This window comes from Corapipo altera, unplaced genomic scaffold (assembly GCF_003945725.1).
Source record: "Corapipo altera isolate COAL_440 unplaced genomic scaffold, ASM394572v1 295, whole genome shotgun sequence".
NCBI classification, from domain to species: Eukaryota; Metazoa; Chordata; class Aves; order Passeriformes; family Pipridae; genus Corapipo; species Corapipo altera.
Window position 1 is genome coordinate 2,681,007 of NW_020884936.1, and position 22,695 is coordinate 2,703,701.

Genomic DNA, 22,695 nt, shown 5'->3' on the forward strand with positions numbered 1-22,695 from the left:
AGTGAATCCCTGTGATCTGTGAGACTTCAAGGGCACGTGGATTTATAGAAAGAATTTTGGTGCAAATCAATAAAAACCTGAAGGTAAATACTGACAAACCACAATAAGGAGTTTCCAAGGCTCACACAGTTGGGGGCACTCCACCTGATGGAGAGTTTTTATTCAGGAGGGAACATCTTTAAGACAAAAGGATTTGTTTTATTGACTTGAATTTTAGCAAAGCAACTCAGTGTGGGGCCAGATGAGAAACTCCAACTGCAGAAATTGAACCCCTGTGTGGCAAAAAAAGTGAATTCAAAGGAGGACAGGGATAAACAGCTCCCAGAAAAAGCAGCAGAGGCTGGAGAAGTCCAGCAGCAGAGTTCTTTAGGGAATGCCCTGGGATATCCTTTGCAATGAATTTGGGAGGCTGAAGTGAACTGAGAGCATTTTGGGGAGCTAAGCTGGGAGATGCCTCATAGAAAAGTAAATTTAAGAATGCAAGAAACATTCTGGGAGGAAATGGAAGGAAAAATAAGAGGAAGGTAAGCATGAAAGGAAGGAATGTTTCTAAAATCAGCTGCAAGAGAGGAAGGACCTGAAGGTCTGTGAATCTGTGAATCTGTGAATCCAAGGCAGCAGTGAAAAGTAAAGGCAAACCAAGGGGACCTCAGAACATTTTCAGAGCAGGGAATTGTTAATGCCTCTGAACAGGAAACAAACCCCCTCAGCTATGATTCTGTGATCTCACACACTGCACACAGTTTGGATGTCTACAGCCAAAAAAAAAAGATCAAAAGAAAAGCACTACAACGTTCAGAAGAAAAGAGAACTTTTTATAGGCACAGATTAAAAAGGATCTGGTTTTATTTTATTAGGCCAAAGAAGGCAGAAAGAATAGGTCTGAAATTTCTGGATATCTCAAGGGTGTGTGCTGGGAGAGGAGAGAAAAATAAAACAGATATAAAAGCAGAGCTCATAAAATAGGCTGAAAATCCCAAACCAAACAAACAGATTCCCAACCATTCACAGAGTGGAACAGTGGGAAGAATTTAAACACTTAAGATAAAAGCAGGGGACATTTTATGGTGCCATTAATACTTCCAGTGGGGACTACTCACTGAGCTAGGTGGTCTCTCCCAGTCCAGTGTGATGATCACATCCTAAAAAGCCCTTGTGAAGTCCTAAAATCTCCAGGCTCGTTTCCTCAAAAGCACCATTGTTCCAAAGCTGGGTTTATTAAAAGCCTCTGCAGGACTCTGAATGAAGCCAATCCATTTAGGGAATAACACAATGCCATATGGGAGACTTAAAGCCTTCCACAGAACTTCCCTAAGAACCAGGATCCCAACGTGTCTGACCACAAAAAAAAAAAAAACAAAACCCACACAATAGAACCTCTGCCACTCCCTGGAATTGCTGCAGCCAACATGGAAAAGCAGCTCCCAGGAAAGGAGCTCTTGGAGCAGGCAAAGGGAAGCACATGGGGAGCATTAAACTGCACAAACACCACCCACCCTAGAAACTCAGACAGAATTTCAGGCTTCTCACACGTGCAAGTTCCTGAGCTCAGGAGCAATAACACTCCTGGGAAGGTCTAGTCCTTGATAAGCTTGAGTTTGCAAGGCAGATGCCACAGGTCACACAAAGAATCAGAGTTCCCAGTTGGAAGAAAGACTCTGGAGATCCCAAAGCAGCAGATTTTATAGGTTCTATAGGTTTTATAGGTTTTGTTTGTGAAGACTGATGAAAGAAAAGCCTTCAATTTTAACTCTTCCTGTATTTACTCCTCAGGCAACAAGCTTTAGTGGCTCAATTTATGTGAGACATAAACTCCTTCTCTCAAACTTAGTTAATACAGGCACCAAACTCACCCTTGTGTCTCCTCTTAAACATGGTAATTATGGGGTTCCCCATAAGTTATATATTATTTTATATATCACTACAATTGCATTTGGCTTCATTTTACCCCCTGGAGCCTCTTTATCATAAATATTCTGAGGTGGTTTTTTTTCTTTAAAAGCTAAAAAAATTTCATCCCGTTGAATTTCAAACTTCCAGAAATATAAGACTGACAACACAAGAACTTAAGAAAAGCTTACCAATCTTTTTTTTTTTTTCCTTTACCTGTGAGTAAAAAGCTTTATAAATCTTTCTTTTGGGGAAAAGTGCAATCATCAGAAAGTTGTTCTGGGTATGGAATTCAACTGGGAGGTGAGGAAGCAGGGAACTTTTGAAGTCTATGAAGAGAGCAGCAACAACACTGTTCGAATCCTAGAAATGGGAAAAACAGGACAAGTTACCATTAACAGTTCTTGAAAGTGAAAAAAAGGCTTCAGGCATTAAACAGCAGAGATGAGAAAAAAAAACCTGTTACAGTCACTCCCAGGCATAAAGAGCTGGGCATTCCTGAGTTTCCATGGCACAGGGATGGAGCACAAGGGTCAACTGAAGCCACTTACAGCCCCCCTGAATTCCTACTCTGCAGCTCCTGGAGATATCAGAAGCTTAAAATAAAGGATTTGAGATGCTTCTAAACACCTAAGTTTTGTCTTGTCTTGAAAAGAAAAGTTTGTATTTTAATATCTGCTCTTCCCCCCTTCAAAAAAAAATAGACCTTTCTTCTGTCAATGCTTCCCAACAAACTCTTCTTCATCCACACCCACACACCTCTGACACAGACACCACATGGAGAACGAATGAAATGCCACCTAAAATGACTTAAATGCCTCAAAATAACTAAAAAGATTGGAAGTTTGGTGCTATTGCAAACTTTCTGCACCACGCTCTTGAGTTTCTGACCTGACAGGAGCCGTTCTGGCACAAGACCCAACTCTGAGGCCTGTCATTCAAAGTGCAGCTCACTTGCATGCTGGAAGTGCCCCTTTTCTCTCAGATTCTTCACTGAGCACAAGTTCTACTAAATTTCTTGCTTTTTTGATCTGAATTGTCTTCACCTGAAGCCCACAAGTTGTGTCTCCCTCAGAAGCACTGAACTCAGGTTGTCTGATTTTTGTTCTATAAAACACTGACCCTTGATTTTTTGGGGGTTGTTTTTCTGTTTGTTTTTCCCAGATTAGAGGCCCCATCCCTGGAAGTGTCCAAGGCCAGGTTGGAGAGGGCTTGGAGCAACCTGGGATAGTGGAAGGTGTCCCTGCCCATGGCAGGGGGTTAGAACTGGATGAGCTTTAAAGGTCCCTTCCAACCCAAACCATTTCCACGATTCTGGATTTCAAGTCGGGCTCAAGTTTTGACCTCTAACTCTTTTCACACCCAAGTATTAGAAAATCAGGACAATTTGCCAGCATGAAACATCCCTGGGAAACAGGGATTCCATGCCTTAGGGTTCAAACCAGAAAGTGAATGTCATCTACCTCCCTGTCAACAGAACTGGGCAAGGAACTCAATGTACTAATTCTTGAGAAGAAAAAGCTCAAGTTGGGGAACTGTTACATAAGAACTGGTATCAATTCAGAGACATTTGCAAACAGAATCTTCATGCTTTGCTGACTGAGGGATTAATTATAAAAATAATCCTCTCAAAGTCACTGAGGTGAGTGAGGAACATACAAAAAATATTCTCCTAAGAGAGAACAATTTCTCCTAAGAGAAAATGGTTTTTGGGACTAAGAACCCACAGATCCTGGATTCTGCAGGATGGCCCAGAGGTTTCCTGGGATGGGGCTGAAAGGCCAACTCATACACCTGTGAAGTGTCCAACAAATGTGCTCCTCCTCCTGGAAAACATCTGGGGTTCCACAAAATTGAAAAAAGCTGAAAAGCAGCAGCAAATATCCCCAGGGACATGATGTTAAAAGGATCAGGTTCCAAGTTTTACAAGATGTTAATGGTGTGAAATCTAAATATTGCTTGGTAACATTTGCTGATGAATGGCCAAAATCCACTCTGTATCCATGTCCATGAGCCTCTAGGATTTCAGGAGCTCAGGAGCAGCTCTGTGCCCAGTTTCTTTGTGTTGAAGCAAAAGTGCAGCTATTTTCAAGTTAAAAAGCAGAACATGGTGACAGAGCTGCTAAAAACCTGCACTTTGCATCACTTCAAGCCTCTGTACCTTTTATTTGAATCCCAGCATTAAATTATCCTTTCTTTTTCCATTAATACTGTTGCAGTAACTCTTGGAAAAAAGGAAGTAACAATTACCCTGCTTCTCCTGTCTCTTCTGAGCAGTCCAAACCCTCCACCCTTCCATTATGCCAAGTCAGTAGAACAATAATATTCTCTCTGTCAAGGCTCAGCCTCACACAAAAATCTGGCACCAGTTCAGCAGGGATGGCCAGGTCCCAGAAATAGGAAGCTTTCTGAAAGTGAGTGTCTTGACTCAAACAATAGAAGGAAGGTCAGTGTTAAAATAGCTTCTTTAACTACAAGGGGCAGCTTGTGATGTCCAAGGAAAGGCAGCTCAGGTGAGATTCCCTGGGCTGGGATGTGTTTGCATCTCAGTTGGATCACACACTGGGGTCGTGTTTCACTGCTTTCCTGGATTAGAGGATGGAATCATACATGGAGGTACCTGAACAAAAGAGAAACTAAAGGAAATTGGGATTTTCCTCACTTTAGGAAACAGTAAGCAACCCAAATAATCTCTTTTGCACTCTGAAGAAGTGATAGTTAAACCCAGAGTGTCTGCCTTGAGCAGGAAAAATCAGCTGAGCTGCCACCACGGACCTCTCAGTTCCCACTGAGCCACAACAAGTAATATTAGAACATAATGTGAATAAAAGGCAGCATTTCACCCTCCCAAACACCACACGACACCAGAACACGTCGACCTTTCCTCTGTCCATCCCTCCACACTGGTGGATGTTTCATGAATGTCACGCTCTGCAATTTTTCCTTTAATCAAAAGCAATTTTCACACTATTAACACCAAACTGCTCACCCAGATTAACACAAAACTCCCTCCTCTTTACTCACTAATCACTGGTTTGTTAAGTCAAGCAGCACCACAAGTGTGGGGATTTGCATCAGTTATTACAGCTGTACAGACACAGGTCAAAACTGAAATAAGAAATGGGGCTGAAACAGAGATTTTGCAGGAGAATTATTGTTAAAGATTGCTAAAAAGTTGATGGCAGTAAAACCAGAGCAAACACTCACCCCATCATAGAGGGAGATGGAACTCATGTGGCTCTTGGAAATGGAAATGCTGCCGTGGTGGGGATGAGCAAAGAGGATGCCATCAGAAAAGAAGTACAGTTTACCTACAGTTTGAGAGGAAAAGGATTTATATTAGTTATATATCAATATTTCAGCACCTTGTGATGAATGTCATTCCTTTCTGGGGAAAAAAAGAAATCCATGTTCCTGCAGGATTTTGGTTTTTATATATCACTATGATTGCATTTGGCTTCATTTTACCCCCCCCCTCGGAGCCTCTTTATCATAAATATTCTGAGGTGTTTTTTTTTCTTTAAAAGCTAAAAAAATTTCATCCTGTTGAATTTCAAACTTCCAGAAATATAAGACTGACAACACAAGAATTTAAGAAAAGCTTACATCCCAAATAACACAAAATTTAAACAATGAACAAATTAAGTGGCAAAATCAAACACTGTTTAAATTTGATTTAGAGGGACAAAATTAACTAAAAAATTAAATTTTAAATAAAAAATTAACTTGGAATTTAAATTGAAAAGTTAATTTTAAAATTGAAACAATGTCTAAATATTCCGCTTCAGCATTTATAACATTTAAATTTTGGTTCTTAACAAACCTGCATGAAGGAGAGCAGCTGGAAATGAGAAACAACAAGGCTGGGTGGGGTAATGGATAAAAGAAAATTCCATCAAAGTGTTAGAAACTGGTATCAGCAAACAGCTGATTTCTGACAGGCTTCAGAAAGCCACGAACAAATGTCTGAGCAGGGGCTGCCAGCTGGCCCTCTGCATTTAAAAGCAGCATCACATCCCACATAGGGAAGTTTGTGAGTCAGCAAAAGGGAAAAGTTAAATATTTTCTTTAAAGAAAACAGGAAAAAATAAACAGGTTTTGCTCGGTTACATTTCAAAAAAAAAAAAATCAAAGTAACTAAAATATATGGCTGAAAGTGCCTGCACAGCTCCCAGAACAAGGCTGGGAGGAAATAATAAAGAATTGAAGATGTTTTCCTCTTGGGATGGCAGCTCGGGATGAGATCTTCAAAGTTGTTCAGTATTAAGGTTTTGTTTTAATGAAAATGGCCTTAAGCTGAAGAAGGGCAGGGATAGATGGGATATTGGGAAGGAATTCCTGGCTGGGAGGGTGGGGAGGCCCTGTCCCAGGTTGCCCAGAGAAGCTGTGGCTGCCCCTGGATCCCTGGAAGTGTCCAAGGCCAGGTTGGAGCAACCTGGGCTAGTGGAAGGTGTCCCTGCCCATGGCAGGGGGTGGAATCAGCAGGATTGACAGTCCCAACTCAAACCATTCCAGGATTCTGGAGCCCCTCTGCTCTGGAGCCAGGCTGGGAGAGCTGGGGGGGTTCCCCTGGAGAAGAGAAGGCTCCAGGGAGAGCTGAGAGCCCCTGGCAGGGTCTAAAGGGGCTCCAGGAGAGCTGGAGAGGGACTGGGGACAAGGCATGGAGGGACAGGACACAGGGAATGGCTTCCCACTGGAAAAGTGAAGATTTAGGTTGGATATTGGAAAGAAATCCTTCCCAGCGAGGGTGGTAAGAAACTGGAATAAATTTCCCAGAGAAGCTGTGGCTGCCCCTGGATCCCTGCAAGTGTCCAAGGCCAGGTTGGAGCAACCTGGGCTAGTGGGAGGTGTCACTGCCCATGGCAGGGGGTGGGACTGGATGGGCTTTAAGGTCCCTTCCCACCCAAACCATTCCATGATTTTATGCACCTTTTGTACCCAGACCACAGAGCTGCAATCTCAGCAGAGCCCAAATTTGAGCACAACAAAAAGGGAACCAGTTCAACTTCATTTTCACTTGAGAGCCAAGAAAATCCCTCACCCACTGACATAACCCCTCACTCACACAACGGTCCTGATACCATCCATTGGAACTCTCCAACCCACAAGTTATCAAGACATTTACCTCCATAAATCTCCCCCCACCCTCAAAAAAAAAAAAAAAAAAAAGGGAATAAGTAAATTGCTCCACTGGGGCACAAACAGCAAATTTTAACAGAGCCAAAAAAATGCCACCGTTATCTCGTTATTTACTGAGTGAACAAGTGCCCACAGCAAAACAGCTAAATATCATATTCTGCATGATGATTTTTGCTTTAAAATCTGGTCAGCTGGAGCAAAAGCAGATTCCTCTAAGTGACAGTTGCTTTTTAATTGCCTTGTACCTCATTATTTATCCTGGACACCACATGGCATAAGTACAAAGCTGAAAATTCTCCTCTGAAGATCATCAGCTCGTGCTGAGAACTTCATGTCAGATATTCATCATCTCTGTTGTACATCAGCACTGACACAACTGCACATTCTCTGTACATTGGAATATCAAATATCAGGCCTTAAAAATATCTGTTGGTTCAAGGCACAAGGGAGGGAGTGAGGGAAGTGAGGGAAAACCTTCCCAGCAACCCAAATTGTCTGTAGTTGCTTTACTGGGATATTCACGCTCCCTTAAGTTCTTGAAGGAACAGGTGCCAAAAGAGGAGGAATAATCCAAGATTCCTGTGAGTAATTTTGTGTCAGAAAGCAGTAACTGGATTGAATCTGAGAAGAAACAAGATCAAGCATCTTCCTGTAGCACAGTGAGAACCTGTGCTTGGAAACACTGAATTCCTGAGTGAAAACAGAAACGGAAAAAGTGGGAACAGCACATTAGCTCCGGGAAGAGCTTTTGGTGGAGGCAAATACGAGGCTGTAAATCAGTTTATAACATCCCCTCCTACATCAGAGGCAGTGTAAAGGTCCATATTTGCCTTCACTTCCAGAGCTGGAAGCACTGTAATGCCCAATCTTTCCAACCTCATGTTCATATAGATACAGAAAAGGCAGGAAACATCTGGCACATCATCTATTAAGGCCAGAAACAATCATTTTGGGCATGTTTTGAAAAAAAGGCATCTCCCAGGTCTGCAAAGCCTCACTGTCCATCCAAAGCAAGCCTAGAGGAATCCTCCTTCCAGGATTAGGAGCTTCAAGCAGAGGCTGGGGATAAACAGAACAACAGATGGAATTTAAGAGCAGAGAGATGTAAAGGCAAATGGAAAGAAAGCTTAAGGTGATGGTGTAGTTTGGCTCACCAGAAAATGTGTCTCTTTTGTTTAAAAAAAAAAAAAAAACCTAAAAAAAGAAAAAAAAAAACCCAAGCAAAAAAACAACCCCCAAGCACATCTCACCTTCTGCAGGCATGGCCTGTGGATTGCTGGAACAAAGATACACTCCATCCCCTCCAGTGAGTAAAGTGCCCAGGAAAGATTTATCCTCCTGAACAGGAACAAACAAACAGAAACATCACAGGCTGGATCAAGGACCAGGACATTTTCTCATGTGTTTGCTCCAAGAGGGAAGGTTTTTCCTTTAAACAGCATCCCTCAGAAGTTTATAAAATGAAGAGTTTTATCCTGGATCCATCCAGCAGGGTCAGTGGCAGGATGGTTTGGAAAAGCCTTCCCCCCTATTTTGGCTTTGCCAGCAGCTGTGAAGTTCCAAGTCATTGTCACAACCACAGGGCAGAGCTTTTTTTTGTTTGCAGTTTGTCAATCCCCTGAGCTAAAAGGACAGGAGAGGAAAATGAATCTACTTATAATGAACATTCCAGGGAACCGCAAATTCAACCACAAATGTGAAACTCATGTGATTTAAGATGTTCCCAGATTCCAAAGGCCTTTTTCTTTCCGGAGTGTTTTCCTTTAGACATTTAGCAGGCTAATTAAGTTAAAAGAAAGTTTGTATGTAGAGTGGCATTGAGTTGTGGGGGTTTTTGGGAACACATGAGCTCCAGGAGTAACGTTGAGTGAGACTTCCATGAATTTGTAGCTTTATTAGAGCTCTTTTTTGCCCTTGGGGTTTGTCCTTCTCTGACAGAAAGAAACCCTCCAACTTTTACACACACAATGTACTTTTTATAGGTCAGAGTTTCAAAGAACAGGCAAGCCCTGTAGGAGAGAAATAACACACAAAATAAAAGACAGTTTGGTAGGAGCTCAGTTTTTTTGCACAAAAGTGGAACTTTTTTGGTTTAACAAAAATGTTTCATTTTACCTTCAACACGTGCTGTGCCTTTTCAGAGAGTTTCACATCACTGTCTTCAACCTGGAGCCAGAAAGAATTTCCATTTGTATTGTGATTTATATCACAGATAAAGCAAGGCTAATGTTAAATAAAACAAGTTACATAAAGCAAGTCTAATGTCAAATAAGACAAGTTAAATAAAGGCAGTCTAATGCTAAATAAAAAGCATTAAGGAAGTTCTGAGGCAAAAAAGAACCTCAGGTACCAGAGGCAGACAAGCTGCAAAGGCAGTTTTGTGCTCTTAAATACTGTGTTATTATGGGACCAAAATAGTTCCTTCCATTAAATTAAATGCATAACATTCTCCCCAATAAATGCTTTTACAGACTAAAATACTATTGTATGGACAGAAAACAGGGTATCCCATCCAGTCTTATTTTACACTACTGGTAAATTATGGGTTGACAAAGGCAGAATGTTGCCCAGCTTTATTAAAGTCATTGGAATTCTGCCTCTAACACAGGGTAGCACATTAGAGGGCTGCAATCAGACTTTGCTTCCTGTTGGGGTGATCTAGAGGGCCTCACAATAAACAGAATTTTCCAGAAGTTACCCTCTGTTATACTTGTAACAGCTAAAAATGATTTCAAACTTGTGTTAAGAATGGATCCACAGCCTGTTTCCACCCATTAGTTTCACTGCATGTCCAAATTCAAAAATCAGAATAGATTCACATATTAACATTCTGCTTCAACGCCCAAGTTCTGTATTTTCCCCTCATCCATCCATCCATCCATCCTTCCTTCCTTCCCTAACAAGTGTTCCCTGGTGTATAAATCCAGGTGAGTGTGTGTGGACTCACCAGCCAGGACGTGAACCTCGGGATTCCTGCAGTCAGGACAACGTGGCTGGTTTCTGGAGTAATGCTGCCATCTGCAGGGAAAAACCGTGGAAGCAAAGCAGGACAATCATGGAAAAGACCTCCAAGTTCATCAAATCCAACCTCAGACCTGACATCACCACGCCCACCAAACCATAATTCCACCCCTGTACTTCAGATTGCCCAACAAGTCGCTTTTAAGAGCTGAAATTTCTTTAGGACATATGAAAATGTTCTCACTGCTTGAAGGATTTATGAGTGTTTAAGTGAACTCACAACAGCCTAACTCCCAGTTTTCGTGTGCTCTGACAGACACAGAGCTGCTGGACAATTCCAGAGAAAGCCTCATTTGTTCTGGTGTTTATGTGGCTTCTTCCTTTGCTCTCCTTCCCACCAAAAGTGCTCCAAACCCATCGGGGGAACAGCAACAACATCCACTGGGATCCCTTGTGCTCTTCCAGCACAGCCAAGCCAACAGAATGACACTCAGAACTTCAAATATTCACCTTTTTCTTTGACTTGTATCTGTGATGTCAGAAAGGACTCTGAAAACACAACAGATCCCAAACATCCTCTTCCCGTGAGCAAGTCGGGAATGTCAAACACCATCATGGACGCCTGCAGCAATCCCAGAGTTGGGGGGAAGGGAAGGGAAAGCAGAACTTGAAATATTTCAAGTGAAACAGCAAAATCTGTGTGTTTTAAGCACCCCAAACAACCACTTCTCTACAGTGGTGGAAAGTCTGAGATCATAAACTTTAATTAATGCCAATGTTTTGTTCCAATTTCCACGGTCTGACTTAATATTAAACCTGATATAAGCATCTCTTATATCTCCTCTTACACTGATGTTCACAGAGATGAAGATCTCAACACGCCCCAGAAAACCTGCCACTTGAGCTCTATTTTCTAATAAAACCATACAAATAAAATAAACCCAATAATAATAAATAATGAAGAGCTTCCTCACCGTTTTGATCAAACTCAGGCTGTCCTCGTTATCTAACGGGGTAATTCTAGAACGACAGTGACAATTAAATATTTAGAAGTTAGATCATTTTTAGGGGCTCCAAAGCAGCCAAAAAACAAAAAAAGCTACTTTATTTTAATTTAAAATAAGCTCTTATTTGTGGAGGCCATTTCAATCAGACAGCATAGGGGTTAAGAAGAACGAGCTTGTGATATCAACTAATTTAAAAGCAAATTTTAAAAGGGAACTCTTAATGAGCTCATGCTGCTTCCACTCATTAACAGTTAATAAAACTGCTCTGCCCAATTGCTTTTTACTTTTTTTTAATGTTTTTAGGATTCCACAGAATTACAGATATGAAACCATTCAACCATCTCATCCACAAAAGCCTTTTGCACATCTCGTGTGAAATAATCGAGGGCAACGTTTTCTCAGAGAAGCTCTAAGAGAAGAAAAATAAATTTATCACGGTATTAAAAGCACTAATTGATAACAAGAAGTCTGAGGCAGTGATACAAACCTTCCATGATTGTTCACAGCCTGAATTTGAAAAGCAATTTTGGAGCTGCAGGAAGAGAAATTGCACTGGTGAAACACGTTGGTTAGAATTCTTCTACACGTGAAAAATTAACAGGAGTAGATTTGAAGCAAAATAACTGAAGTGATAAAAAAAAAAAGTAAGAAAATGGGATAATTATTTTAAAAAGCCTGAATGCATCATGAAGTGTTTGGTAGCCAGTTTTAAATCAATATTTGGTATATTTTTCCCCAATATATTTGATATATTTGATATTTTTCCCCACGGGGACAAGAGATCAATCAAGAACTGTAGGAAATACCCACCGTAAAGCAGATTTGAGCTGTGTCAAGCAAAGGGTGTCTAACACAGCCATGAGCACCTGCTCTGCCACCTCCTTTGCCTGAAAAAAAAAAAAAAGGAGATGGAGGATGAAACCCCTTTTCCCCACCCATCCTTTTTACAAATCCCAGCAACCACAGGAGCACCCGTGAGATGAACAAGACACTAAACAGGAACACACTGATGCACCAGGCTAAAATTTGTTCTTTCACAGGAAAGTTCATGAAAGATGGCAAAATATTGCAGGTGGATAACAGGAACACTCTGAAAGGTGGGGTTTTTTTAAGCAGAATTCAGGGACTGGTTGGAGGCCACGGGTTGAACTTTGAGTTACGCAGACGAACCACGACATTAATTTTGGGGTTGACGGTTTCTTCTCTGGGTTTAATTTGGGTTTGCATGTCATGGCCCAGCATGAGCAATCCAAATGAACAACGAGAGAGAGAAGGGGGGGCTTCATTTACCTTGGATTCAGTGGAAGTTTTAGCATAGCACTCAATGCCAGCAAGCACAGCCTCTACAACAGCAGAATAGATTTGCGACAACAGAGCACTGAAGAGAGAATCAAACACAACATTTACTACACACGGAGAGTTTTCTTCCTCCTCTGCCTAAAGGGGCAGTTCTTCCTCTCATTGCACAAACCTCTTCATAAAAAAAGGGGTCCTGGCTCAAATGAGTGCAGAAGTAGGTTTATAATTAAGCTTTTGGGTTGAGAAAATTAAATTAGAGCGAGGGAGTTGCTCGAGTTACAGAATATTTTGGGGAGGTACCTCCTGACACAAATGCAGCCCTGTTCAGGCAAGAATAAAAACATGTTTTCCTGTTGACTTTCACTGCAGTTGTGTTAAGAATCACATCCCATTGTTTTAGGGAGCTCCATTTCAGTGCAATCAGTCTCCTTGGAATCAGCCTTGGAAAGGCAGCACACACGGAGTCCTCCAGATAATCTGGGTCACTGATTGTTTGTCCAACTTCTGAAGGCCATGAAAGGAGCAACAACCTGGCACAGCCAGGGCTGGGAGAGCTGGGGGGGTTCCCCTGGAGAAGAGAAGGCTCCAGGGGGACCTGAGAGCCCCTTGCAGGGCCTAAAGGGGCTCCAGGAGAGCTGGAGAGGGACTGGGGACAAGGCATGGAGGGACAGGACACAGGGAATGGCTTCTCAGTGCCAGAGGGCAGGGATAGATGGGATATTGGGAAGGAATTCCTGGCTGGGAGGGTGGGGAGGCCCTGGCACAGGTTGGGCAGAGAAGCTGTGGCTGCCCCTGGATCCCTGGAAGTGTCCAAGATCAGGTTGGATGGGGCTTGGAGCAACCTGTTCTAGTGGAAGGTGTCCCTGCCCATGGTAAGGGCCTGGAACTCGATCACCTTTAAGGTCCTTTCCAACCCAAACCATTCCAGGATTCCATGACATCCACACCACACCTTAGTCATGTTCCCTTCTTAAAAGGGAATTGAAAAATATTGCCCAGAAATGAACCAGAGTTGGTGAAGCCAAGAGTGACTTTCAGCCTTTACACATTTACAGCTCCAAAACAACTGGGAAAAAAACCCCACCTGTGCCCAACCAAGAAACATCAGTTCAAAATTCCTGCTGAATTGCAACTGAAAGATGTGTAAATCGACCAAAAAGTCCCACTTGCCCAAATTTTAACTCCTCTCATTACTTCTCTGCCACTGCTTGGTGTCAAGGGAGGGGAGAGGGGGGAGGAAAGAGGAGGATCCAGCATTGGAAGCCAATGCAAACATTCCTGAGGGATGGGAGAAGAGCAGCTGAAGCTCTCAAATGTGGAGGGACCCCAAAATGCACCAAAGCCTGACTTTGATCATCCCCAATAGCACCAAGTGATTTTAAAATTCAAACTTCCTACTATTTTTTCAGGTTTGTCCCACGTAATTTCATGGACTAAATATGCAGTCAAAGTATTTTCAGTGCAGCTGGTATGAGAAAAGTGTCTAATTGTTCCTAACTCTGTGACCATTCCTATTTTCCCTCAGATTCACACAAATATTTGCAAGGAAACACCTCAGTGGGCTGTGCTTTCCATCAGTCATCAACAGTTAATATCAGTGTAGCAGTATAAATACTTTACTCTTCTTCCCACCTTAAAATTTTAACACTGACAGTGCAAAACACAGAATGGCATTTTCTGAAAAAAAAAAATATAAAACTACAAAGTTTATCCCAGTTTATCCTCAGAGGTACAGTCAGTTTATGCATTCCAGCCAAACTGCAGTCCTGCTTCCTAAATACACCCAAATTTGGACTGAATGTTGCTTATGGAAATATTGACAAATATAAGAACCAGTTACAGGACTCAACTGCAAAAAAAGGCCCAAAATCATGAGATCAGGTTTGCCAAAAAAAGCTATTTATGCTGCTGTTGTTGATTATTTGATCCAACACAGGGATGCTTCCAAGAAAAAAGATATTCATATAAAAACACTGCCTTTATCAACTGCTTTCTTTACAGATTTTCTACTCATCTTGGCTAGAAATGTATTTAAAGTCTTTTAGAGGTGGGACAAGAAATGTTTGAGCAGAAAAATTACCTGTTGGAGTTCAGTTTACTATAAAAAAAGGACAAATCTGCTGCTCAGGGCAGTAATTCCACTTTTATGTCTTTGAGAACAGTATTAAATTAATAAAAATCAACAGTAGTTCAGTATTAAAGTACTGACACATCTTTAATCTCTTGCTAACAGGTCATGCAGGTTTGCAGAAGCAAATCCAGGCTCCTGAAATGATCCCAACTACCAAGGAAGACAAAATCCCTAAGGAAAGGTCTGGTTTGTCCAGAGAGAGAGAGAGAGAGAGCAGATTTTCTATGTTCCTAAAGCTGGACAGGATCTACCAACACACAGGACATGGACATGGATAAACACACTCTGACCTGGAGAAGGTTAAAATGCTTTGCAGCTTCCCAACTGAAAAATTAACTTTTATCTGACTTTCCACAGTGAATTCCTTTGCAAGTTTGAGTGTTCCCTGTTGGCATTTCGCTATAAATCTTACACTTAATGAAACTGGTCTGAAAATTACTTTTCTTTCTGTCTGTGGATGATGCTCCCGTTCAGTTTGAGATACTTTCCCCCTTGGTATATAAGCAGTACCTTTAAAAATTATTCAAGCAATTTAAAACAATTTTTTTATTAAAATTTACCAAAATTTACTAATATTTCCTTTCCTACTTTGCTGCACAGCAGAAGGGATGGTCACAGCAAACTCCTAATTTGACCCTCCATGAGCACACTCTGCCTTTGAAACCCTCTCACCATCACATTATTCTGAATAAAAATGTGTCTCTGCAAATGCCAACAGCCACCAAAAGCAGGTTTGACCAACTGCCACGAGGCAAAAAGGGAGAAGAGTTAAGGAATAATATAAAAAGCTTACACTTGATCAGCTTCCTTGTGCACCTCGTTGTCGTTTCCTGCATGAAAACAAAAAAAAAAAAAAAAAGGGGTTGGTTGAAGCACTTTGGGGACATTTCTGCTGCACATTTCACGTGGGATTATCCAGGGTTTTCTGTTGCTGCAGTTGGATTGAAGGTTTAGAGCAGAGCAAAGCACAACTTGTGTCAGGGCAGCCAAGACTAAGACCTGAGTCCCCTAAAATCAGCTGCAGGGGGTCAGAACAAGGAGCCCTCTCAGCCCATATCCTGTATCCCAACGTGGCCATTCCTGGATGCCCAGGAAAAAGCACAACCACAGTGAATCCATCCTTAATTCCAATGCTCCAACCATCTTCTCTTCAGCTGTTTTCTGAGCTGGTTATGGTTTCAAGATAGACAGCAAGGACTGACTTTATCCAAGGATTCATAGAGCCACTTAAAACAGGGAAGAAAATGGGCTTTAAAAATTCCACGTGGCTTGTTTTTATTTGGGAAAACAGCTGTTGTTAACTCACTGTGTTGGGCCCAAGCCAGAGGATAAGGGAAATTTAAACCAAAAAAAAATTTAAATAAAATTTAAAAAATTAAAAACAGGGTGAAAGAATTTCCTCTGTTCTTTTACAAATCCTCAGTTATCTGAGGATAATAAATAGTTTGAATTACTATATTTTTAGAGAGTTTTTTTCTATCAAACTGCAAGGGACATTGACTGAAATATTTGTCTAGTGCTTGGGAAAGGCCTGCACAGTCTGATCTGACAGATTTTCTGTGGAACACTCACCTCTGGACACATTTTACCCCTGAAACCTGCTATGATCCCATGCCCTGGCTACAGAACTACACAACACCTACCACTCCCGTGGCTCAGAAAGGAATCAGAGCCAGCTTTTAATTGCTGCAAATTTAAAAATAATTAAAGAGAGCATCTGCCTCGGCATTTTTTAATGTACTCACCCAGGAAAGGAACGTGACTGGTCCCAAAAAAATAGGTCCTTGAACAAGCCAGAGGTCCCTTGGGAGACACACACTGCACTACCTGGTAGTCAGTATTAATGAGACACAAAGAGACATTAGTAAAGCAAATTGGTGCAATAATGGACAATAAACTAAGTTCCCCTTAAGTCCTCTAAGCACTGACAAACTACAGGAAGTTTACGACACACACGGAACTGGAGTTGGAAAAAGCAAAACTTACGTTTTCAAAGGTCTAGTTCACTTTTGACTCGACCTGAATGGTTGAAAGACTTTGGGAAGGAGATGAGTTTTGACTTGGGTTCTCAATTTCCTATGCCAACTGCTCTTTTCATGGAGAGGAAAGTGGGTCAGGTTCCCATAACTATGCTGGTCTTATTTACTATTTTCATGACACCCTATTACAACAGTATCACCTGTACCTGTAAATAAACCACCTTTTTTAAGAACAGCATCAGAATCTGAGGAGAACAGATGGAGCAAGTACATCAGAATAAAACTGTACTCGCACTGGGAAAGGCAGCAAATGGTCTCAATGTTATCAGGGGAAGAAAAGACAAAAGTTGAAAGTGTTTTCAGAGAGAGAGAGCGTGTTAGAGCAGCAGATGGAGGATGAGGTTTCAGCAGGATGCTACAAAACAATCCTTTCTCAGGCTTTTGATGTGTCCAGAACACCCACGTCCATCCATTCCCTGAGGAAAAGTGCACATGGAATGTTGTCACGGACTCATCCCCTCACTCATCCGTCCACTCCACGATGACCTGGACTCAACCACATCCATCTGGACTCGCACCACTGGCGGACACTCCCGGAGCCCCTGGAGGGAGCAGGGAGGTGTCCACACTCTACCTCTCTCCTCCTTCGCTGCCCGTTGCCTTCTGGAGCCACGAGGCCCCTCCAGCCAGAGGATCCCAGTTCCCGGGGGTGGCTCCCCCGGTCACGGCCCCTGCGCCGCCTTCGACCTCATCAAATGTTTACCAACTAAGCTTTTACTTGAAAACGGAAACAAGTTAATCTTTACAACTTCATGGCAACATTCTTGGAACACCCCAGATTCATTGGAACATTCTTGGAACACCCCAGATTCATTGGAACATTCTCAGAACACCCCAGAGAGTTTCAGTTTCGTCGACACTTCGCTGGGTTTTGTTTCATCGACACAAGCTGGAATTTGGATACACAGAAAAATCTCCTGTCTGTTCACAAAATTCTGTTCTAATATCAAAAAAAAAAAAAAGGTGTCTTTTCACTTCTTTCTTAAGAAATCCCATTAAAATCAAATCTGTGTGTCAGGGTTAAACACATCATAGAAGGGTTTCTCTTCATGACCAGGACAAACGTCCTCACAAACAGCATTTCCCTCTCCCCCACCCCACACACAAGTGTTTAAAAAGCTGTATTTTTACAGGAAATAAATCATTCATCAGTTCCTGATTAAGCATCCAATCTTATAACTTGGAAGAAGAAAGAAAAAAGAAAATTTCTTCCTTAAACTAATTGTTAAACTAACATGTTTTTATGTTAAGAAGAATCAGCTGTTTAACTCACGGAAGGCAAGCACAAAAAACACAGGAAGAAAAAGAGAAACTCTGCCAAAAAAAAAAGCTCCAAAATCTCAGGTAACTACTCCAAAGCCTTACCATGTGCTTGGCAGTGCTCCCACCAAGGCCAGTGTTTCGAACAAGGTGTCCTTCTGATGGAAAATTAAAGTTACCAGAGTTCAGGTTTTCCTTGGTGGAGTGGCTGCCAAACAGGACAAAGGGCTGCCGGCTGGGGCTGGGGAGGAAACAGGGAATCACCACCAAAACACTTGGCAGGGAACTTAAAAACAAATGAAATGAAAGCTTTCAAGTCTGAGGGACCAAGTAGTGAATTTTTCCAAGTAGTGAATTTTACCAGGGCTCACAAAGCTTCCCATTGTAAAGACCAAGTTCCAAAAGAAAAAGCTGCTTGCATTGACAAGATGATCATTTCTTTCAAGCACAAGAACAAATCTCAAGGCTGTTCCCAAATGAGATTACAAGGGTTTTTTTTTTTCCCCCCTTTTTAAAAGTAAACTGCCTTGAAAAGTGATTATGTTTAAATTTACCATCTTGAAAAACCCTGAAACAACTGTATTGGAATTAAAAAAACTATTTTGGGGTTTTTTAGTTCTGGCTTTGGGCCCAAGACTCAGTTGGAGAGGTCAAGGTTTGTCGTTTCATTATTTCAGGGCAAACACGAAGGGATGCTGCAAACAATGAGGGACACTGGTTTATTCCAAATAAAGAGGAAGCTGCAGAGACATCGAAGTAGCTAAAAAACCTTGATTTAACTCAAAGCAGCAGAACTTTGGTTTTGAAACAGAAGACAAGCAACCTTCCTCTTTCAATTAAAACTTTGTCATGGAATCACAGGATGGTTTGGGCTGGAAGGGACCTTAAAGCCCATCCAGTGCCACCCCCTGCCATGGGCAGGGACACCTTCCACTAGCCCAGGTTGCTCCAACCTGGCCTTGGACACTTCCAGGGATGGGACAGGGAAGAACTGGATCATATCAAATGCACAAGGTGGAGAGTTTCAAACATAATCACATTGTATATTTAAGAACTACAGCGTTAAATCCCGTGAAAATTCAGTTTTACCCTTCCTTTGCATGGTGGTTTTATTTAATATGAGATGGGATAATACTGAGATGGTCCCAAAAGGAATTATAACTGATGCATTCTGGCATCAGGGATATGGGAATAACACACACTGAGGTACTAATTCCCAGGGAATAATGAGTAATACCTGTTATCTGTTATGTGGCTTGAGATCATGCCATGGCTGAAATAACTTCTGAAGGGCTGTGGAGATTTAAAAAAGAAAAAAAAAACCACCAAAATTATTATTTTTGTTTAAAAATTAAAATTAAATTTTAAAATTATTATTAAAAAAAAATTAACAAGTAACAGGACAGAACAGAAATCATGATATATCCTCACCACGATTAAGAACAAACCTGAATTATCTTTCTCAGAGAAAAATCCTGAACCCCCTAAAACTACTTTCAACCTCTGTAAAAAATCACCATAAAATCACAGAGTGATTTGGGTTGGAAAGGACCTTAAAACCCATCCAGTTCCAACCCCCCTGCCTTGGGCAGGGACACCTTCCACTAGCCCAGGTTGCTCAAAAAAAGCAACAAAGTGTTTCAAAAGCATCAGTCCTGTGGTTTTTTCACCCAGGTTTGTGTTCCCCTCTGTTATATTTGAGATTTTGATACGTGCAATTCTGAATTGTTAAGCCCTGCACATACCAGAGTCCAGCAAACTCAAAGTTAATCTACCTACAAATATCTGCTGTGCAGGTATAAATCAGCTAAATCGAATTATCAGTGAGCAAACACTCCACTGAATCACCCCAGCAATCCTAAACCACCATACCAGGGATTTTTAAGGTGGGTGGGGACTGAAAAAAACCCAAACCACAGGTTTTCATAGAATCATAGAATCATAGAATCAGATGGGTTGGAAGGGACCTCTGAGATCATCAAGTCCAACCCTTGATCCAACCCCGCTGTGGTTCCCAGCCCATGGCACTGATGCCACATCCAGTCTGTCCTTAAACACCTCCAGGGACAGAGAATCCACCACTTCCCTGGGCAGCCCATTCCAATGGCTGAGCACCCTCTCTGCAAAGAAATTCTTTCTAATCTCCAACCTAAACCTCCCCTGGCACAGCTGAAGCCCGAGCCCTCTTGTCTTGCTGATGGTTGCCTGGGAAAAGAGACCAACCCCCCCTGGCTCCCCCCTCCTGTCAGGGAGTTGCAGAGAGTGAGGAGGTCTCCCCTGAGCCTCCTCTTCTCCAGGCTGAACAGCCCCAGCTCCCTCAGCCTCTCCTCACAGCACTTGTGCTCCAGTCCCTTCCCCAGCCTCGTTGCTCTTCTCTGGACCTGCTCCAGCCCCTCAATGTCCTTCCTGAGCTGAGGGCCCAGAACTGGACACAGCACTCCAGGGGTGGCCTCACCAGTGCTGACTCCAGGGGCAGAATCACTCCCCTGGACCTGTTGGCCACACTGTTCCTGAGCCAGGCCAGGATCCATTGGCCTTCTTGGCCACCTGGGCACACTCTGGCTCCTGTTCAGCTTCCACACTCCCAGCTCCCTTCCTGCCTGGCTGCTCTCCAGCCCCTCTGGCCCAGCCTGGAGCTGCTGGGGGTTGTTGTGGCCAAAGTGCAGGACCCGGCCCTTGGCCTGGTTGAACCTCATCCCGTTGGAATCAGCCCAACTCTCCAACCTCTCCAGGTCCCTCTGCAGAGCCCTCAAAGGTGAGATGTGGCAGGAAAAAAAAAAATAACCCTAATGCTGAATTCTTATTCCTTCTGCACGGCTGAGAGCAGGATTTCCAAGGATTCCTGAAGCAGACCTACCTCCCCTGCCTGGGATTCCGAGAGCTCCAGAATGAAGGGAATTTCGGTGTCAAAATTAGCAAAAAAGTTGGTCCACTGGCGTTCAAAAATCATTAAATCCTGCAAGAAAAAAGTTCAATATTCAATTTCCAGAGAAAGGGAGTCAAAGGTTGATATTTCTCTGGGCAGTACAGAACACAAACTGCCCAATGAAACCATAAATACAAGAAAACAAATATATTTTAAAAGATAAGGACTTTGCTGCTCTTTTTTTGTGGGTTTTTTTTTGTGTGTTTGTTTAGGTTTGGATTTTTTTGGAGAGGGAAAAGGCAGGAGAGGGAGGAGAACCACAGCCCTGCACCACCTGCTTTTAACCCAAGGAATTACAGTGCTCTGAGAGAATTCAAAACCCAGATCTCATATTTTCCACAAAACTTCCCCTTGGAGAGATTTAAATTGCAATTTGAAATCAGTCCATGGTTCTGCAGTAATTTCTATCTGACACTAAGGAAGCTCATGGACAGAAAGTGAGGAACAGGGTGAGGAATTTGGGAAGCTCATGGCACAGTCATTTCTGCCCCTGCATTTGTAAAAACAATTGGGGAGTGAAAAAAGGAAACATCAGTAACACCTCACTAAAGCAGAATAAAAAAGGTAATTTGTTGCATTCAAATTAATTTTAAAAAATCAGAGGATCAATAAAAGGAAATGAGTGTGCAATGGTGATAAAGGAGCCTTTAAAATTTTCAATTTTAAAATGGTCTCAAGAATAATTTCAGTCACTTGTCACTTCCTGACTTGGAAGATGAGACACATCCTGGTTTCAGCACGGGAACCAAAAAAAAATTAAAAACACAGAGGAGCTTCAAATGCTCTTTGAGATCACCTGACTTCACCCTCACTGGGAAAATAATCATTTCTAAAATCACCAACTTCTAGGAAATTAAAGTTGTATGAAAAGCTCGTTCGTGAATTGATGTTTTCAGAAAATCTGAAGTCACTTTAACAGCAACTTTTGGGTTTAAAACTTTAAAATAGGATAAATAAGCTTGTTTCAGGGTAGACTTATGAGGTGCAAGAAAAGTCCCAAATATTTATCTCACTTTCACACAGGAAAGGGGAGGTGAAATATCAGAGTGATTACTCAGACTGAGAGCCCTGTAAGCTCTGTAATATTTTAATTTTCATTACAGCAGTTGATTAAACAACCAAATGGGTGTAAACTACCAATATTTTATTAATAAGGGATAATTACAGCTGAACTTGCTGCATTTTAAAAGCCTGATTTGCTGCCGAGCTGAAAACTGCTAAAAAATTAACACCAGAATAATATATCCTAATACTCATAAAATATCTATATTAATAAATTATAAATACTAGGCCTCATCCACTGCTTTCTCCTCCAGCCCTGAGCATGGCATTAACACCAGGAAACACTTCCCAGTGTTTGGATTTCCCAAAGCACCAGGGCAGCCACTGAGTGTCACTGTTACCCACTTAAAGGAGTTACAAACCATCCTGAATAGTGCTTTTTTTATTATTTCCCTGAAAGTATCATTTTTTTCCCCCTGGCTCTGTGTTAAAGTGGATTTTTCTTCCCACTCCTTGCTGCAAAAGGAGGATTAACACACACAAACACCCCGACTTCCTGTACTTTGGACATGAAGGTCACATGTCAGGAAGGTTTTTAGGAGAATTTCAGGCAAAATGAGAAATTCAAGGAATCCAAGGCAAGTTATTTTAGTGTTTTGTAGAGTCTGTGGTAGATTTGAGGGGAGGACAAGGAAAAGGAGGAAGAGGAGGAGATAAAGGAGGAGAAGGAGGAGGAGGAGGGGGAGAAAAAGGAGGAGGAAAAGGAGGGAAAGGAGGAGGAAAAGGAGGAGGAGGAAAGGGAGAAGGAAAGGGAAAAGAAGGAAAGAGAGAATGAAAAAGAGAAGGAGGAAAATGAGAAGGAGGAAAGGGAGAAGGAAAAGGAGAAGCAAAAAGAGAAGGAGGAAAGGGAGAGGGAGAAGGAGAAAAAGGAGAAGGAGGAAAGGGAGAAGGAAAAAGAGAAGGAGGAAAGGGAGAAGGAAAAAAAGGAGGAAAGGGAGAAGAAAAAGGAGAAGGAGAAGGAGAGGGAGAGGGAGAGGGAGA

General features: G+C 42.1%; 1 protein-coding gene across 1 annotated transcript in view; it reads right to left on the bottom strand.

Annotated features, from left to right (window-relative positions):
• Window positions 1–22,695, bottom strand: part of CUNH20orf194 (chromosome unknown C20orf194 homolog) — a 68,963-nt gene that overhangs the window by 20,617 nt on the left and 25,651 nt on the right. Inside the window, exons 8-22 of the mRNA XM_027660522.1 lie at window positions 20,584–20,682; window positions 18,964–19,019; window positions 17,832–17,967; window positions 16,173–16,254; window positions 15,221–15,257; window positions 12,288–12,375; window positions 11,808–11,884; window positions 11,485–11,529; window positions 10,965–11,010; window positions 10,501–10,612; window positions 9,977–10,047; window positions 9,145–9,195; window positions 8,280–8,367; window positions 5,098–5,201; window positions 2,107–2,253 (exon numbers count right to left, since the gene is read on the bottom strand). Coding sequence (XP_027516323.1) covers window positions 2,107–2,253; window positions 5,098–5,201; window positions 8,280–8,367; window positions 9,145–9,195; window positions 9,977–10,047; window positions 10,501–10,612; window positions 10,965–11,010; window positions 11,485–11,529; window positions 11,808–11,884; window positions 12,288–12,375; window positions 15,221–15,257; window positions 16,173–16,254; window positions 17,832–17,967; window positions 18,964–19,019; window positions 20,584–20,682 — 1,239 coding nt within the window. The remainder of the gene's footprint in view (window positions 1–2,106; window positions 2,254–5,097; window positions 5,202–8,279; window positions 8,368–9,144; window positions 9,196–9,976; window positions 10,048–10,500; window positions 10,613–10,964; window positions 11,011–11,484; window positions 11,530–11,807; window positions 11,885–12,287; window positions 12,376–15,220; window positions 15,258–16,172; window positions 16,255–17,831; window positions 17,968–18,963; window positions 19,020–20,583; window positions 20,683–22,695) is intronic.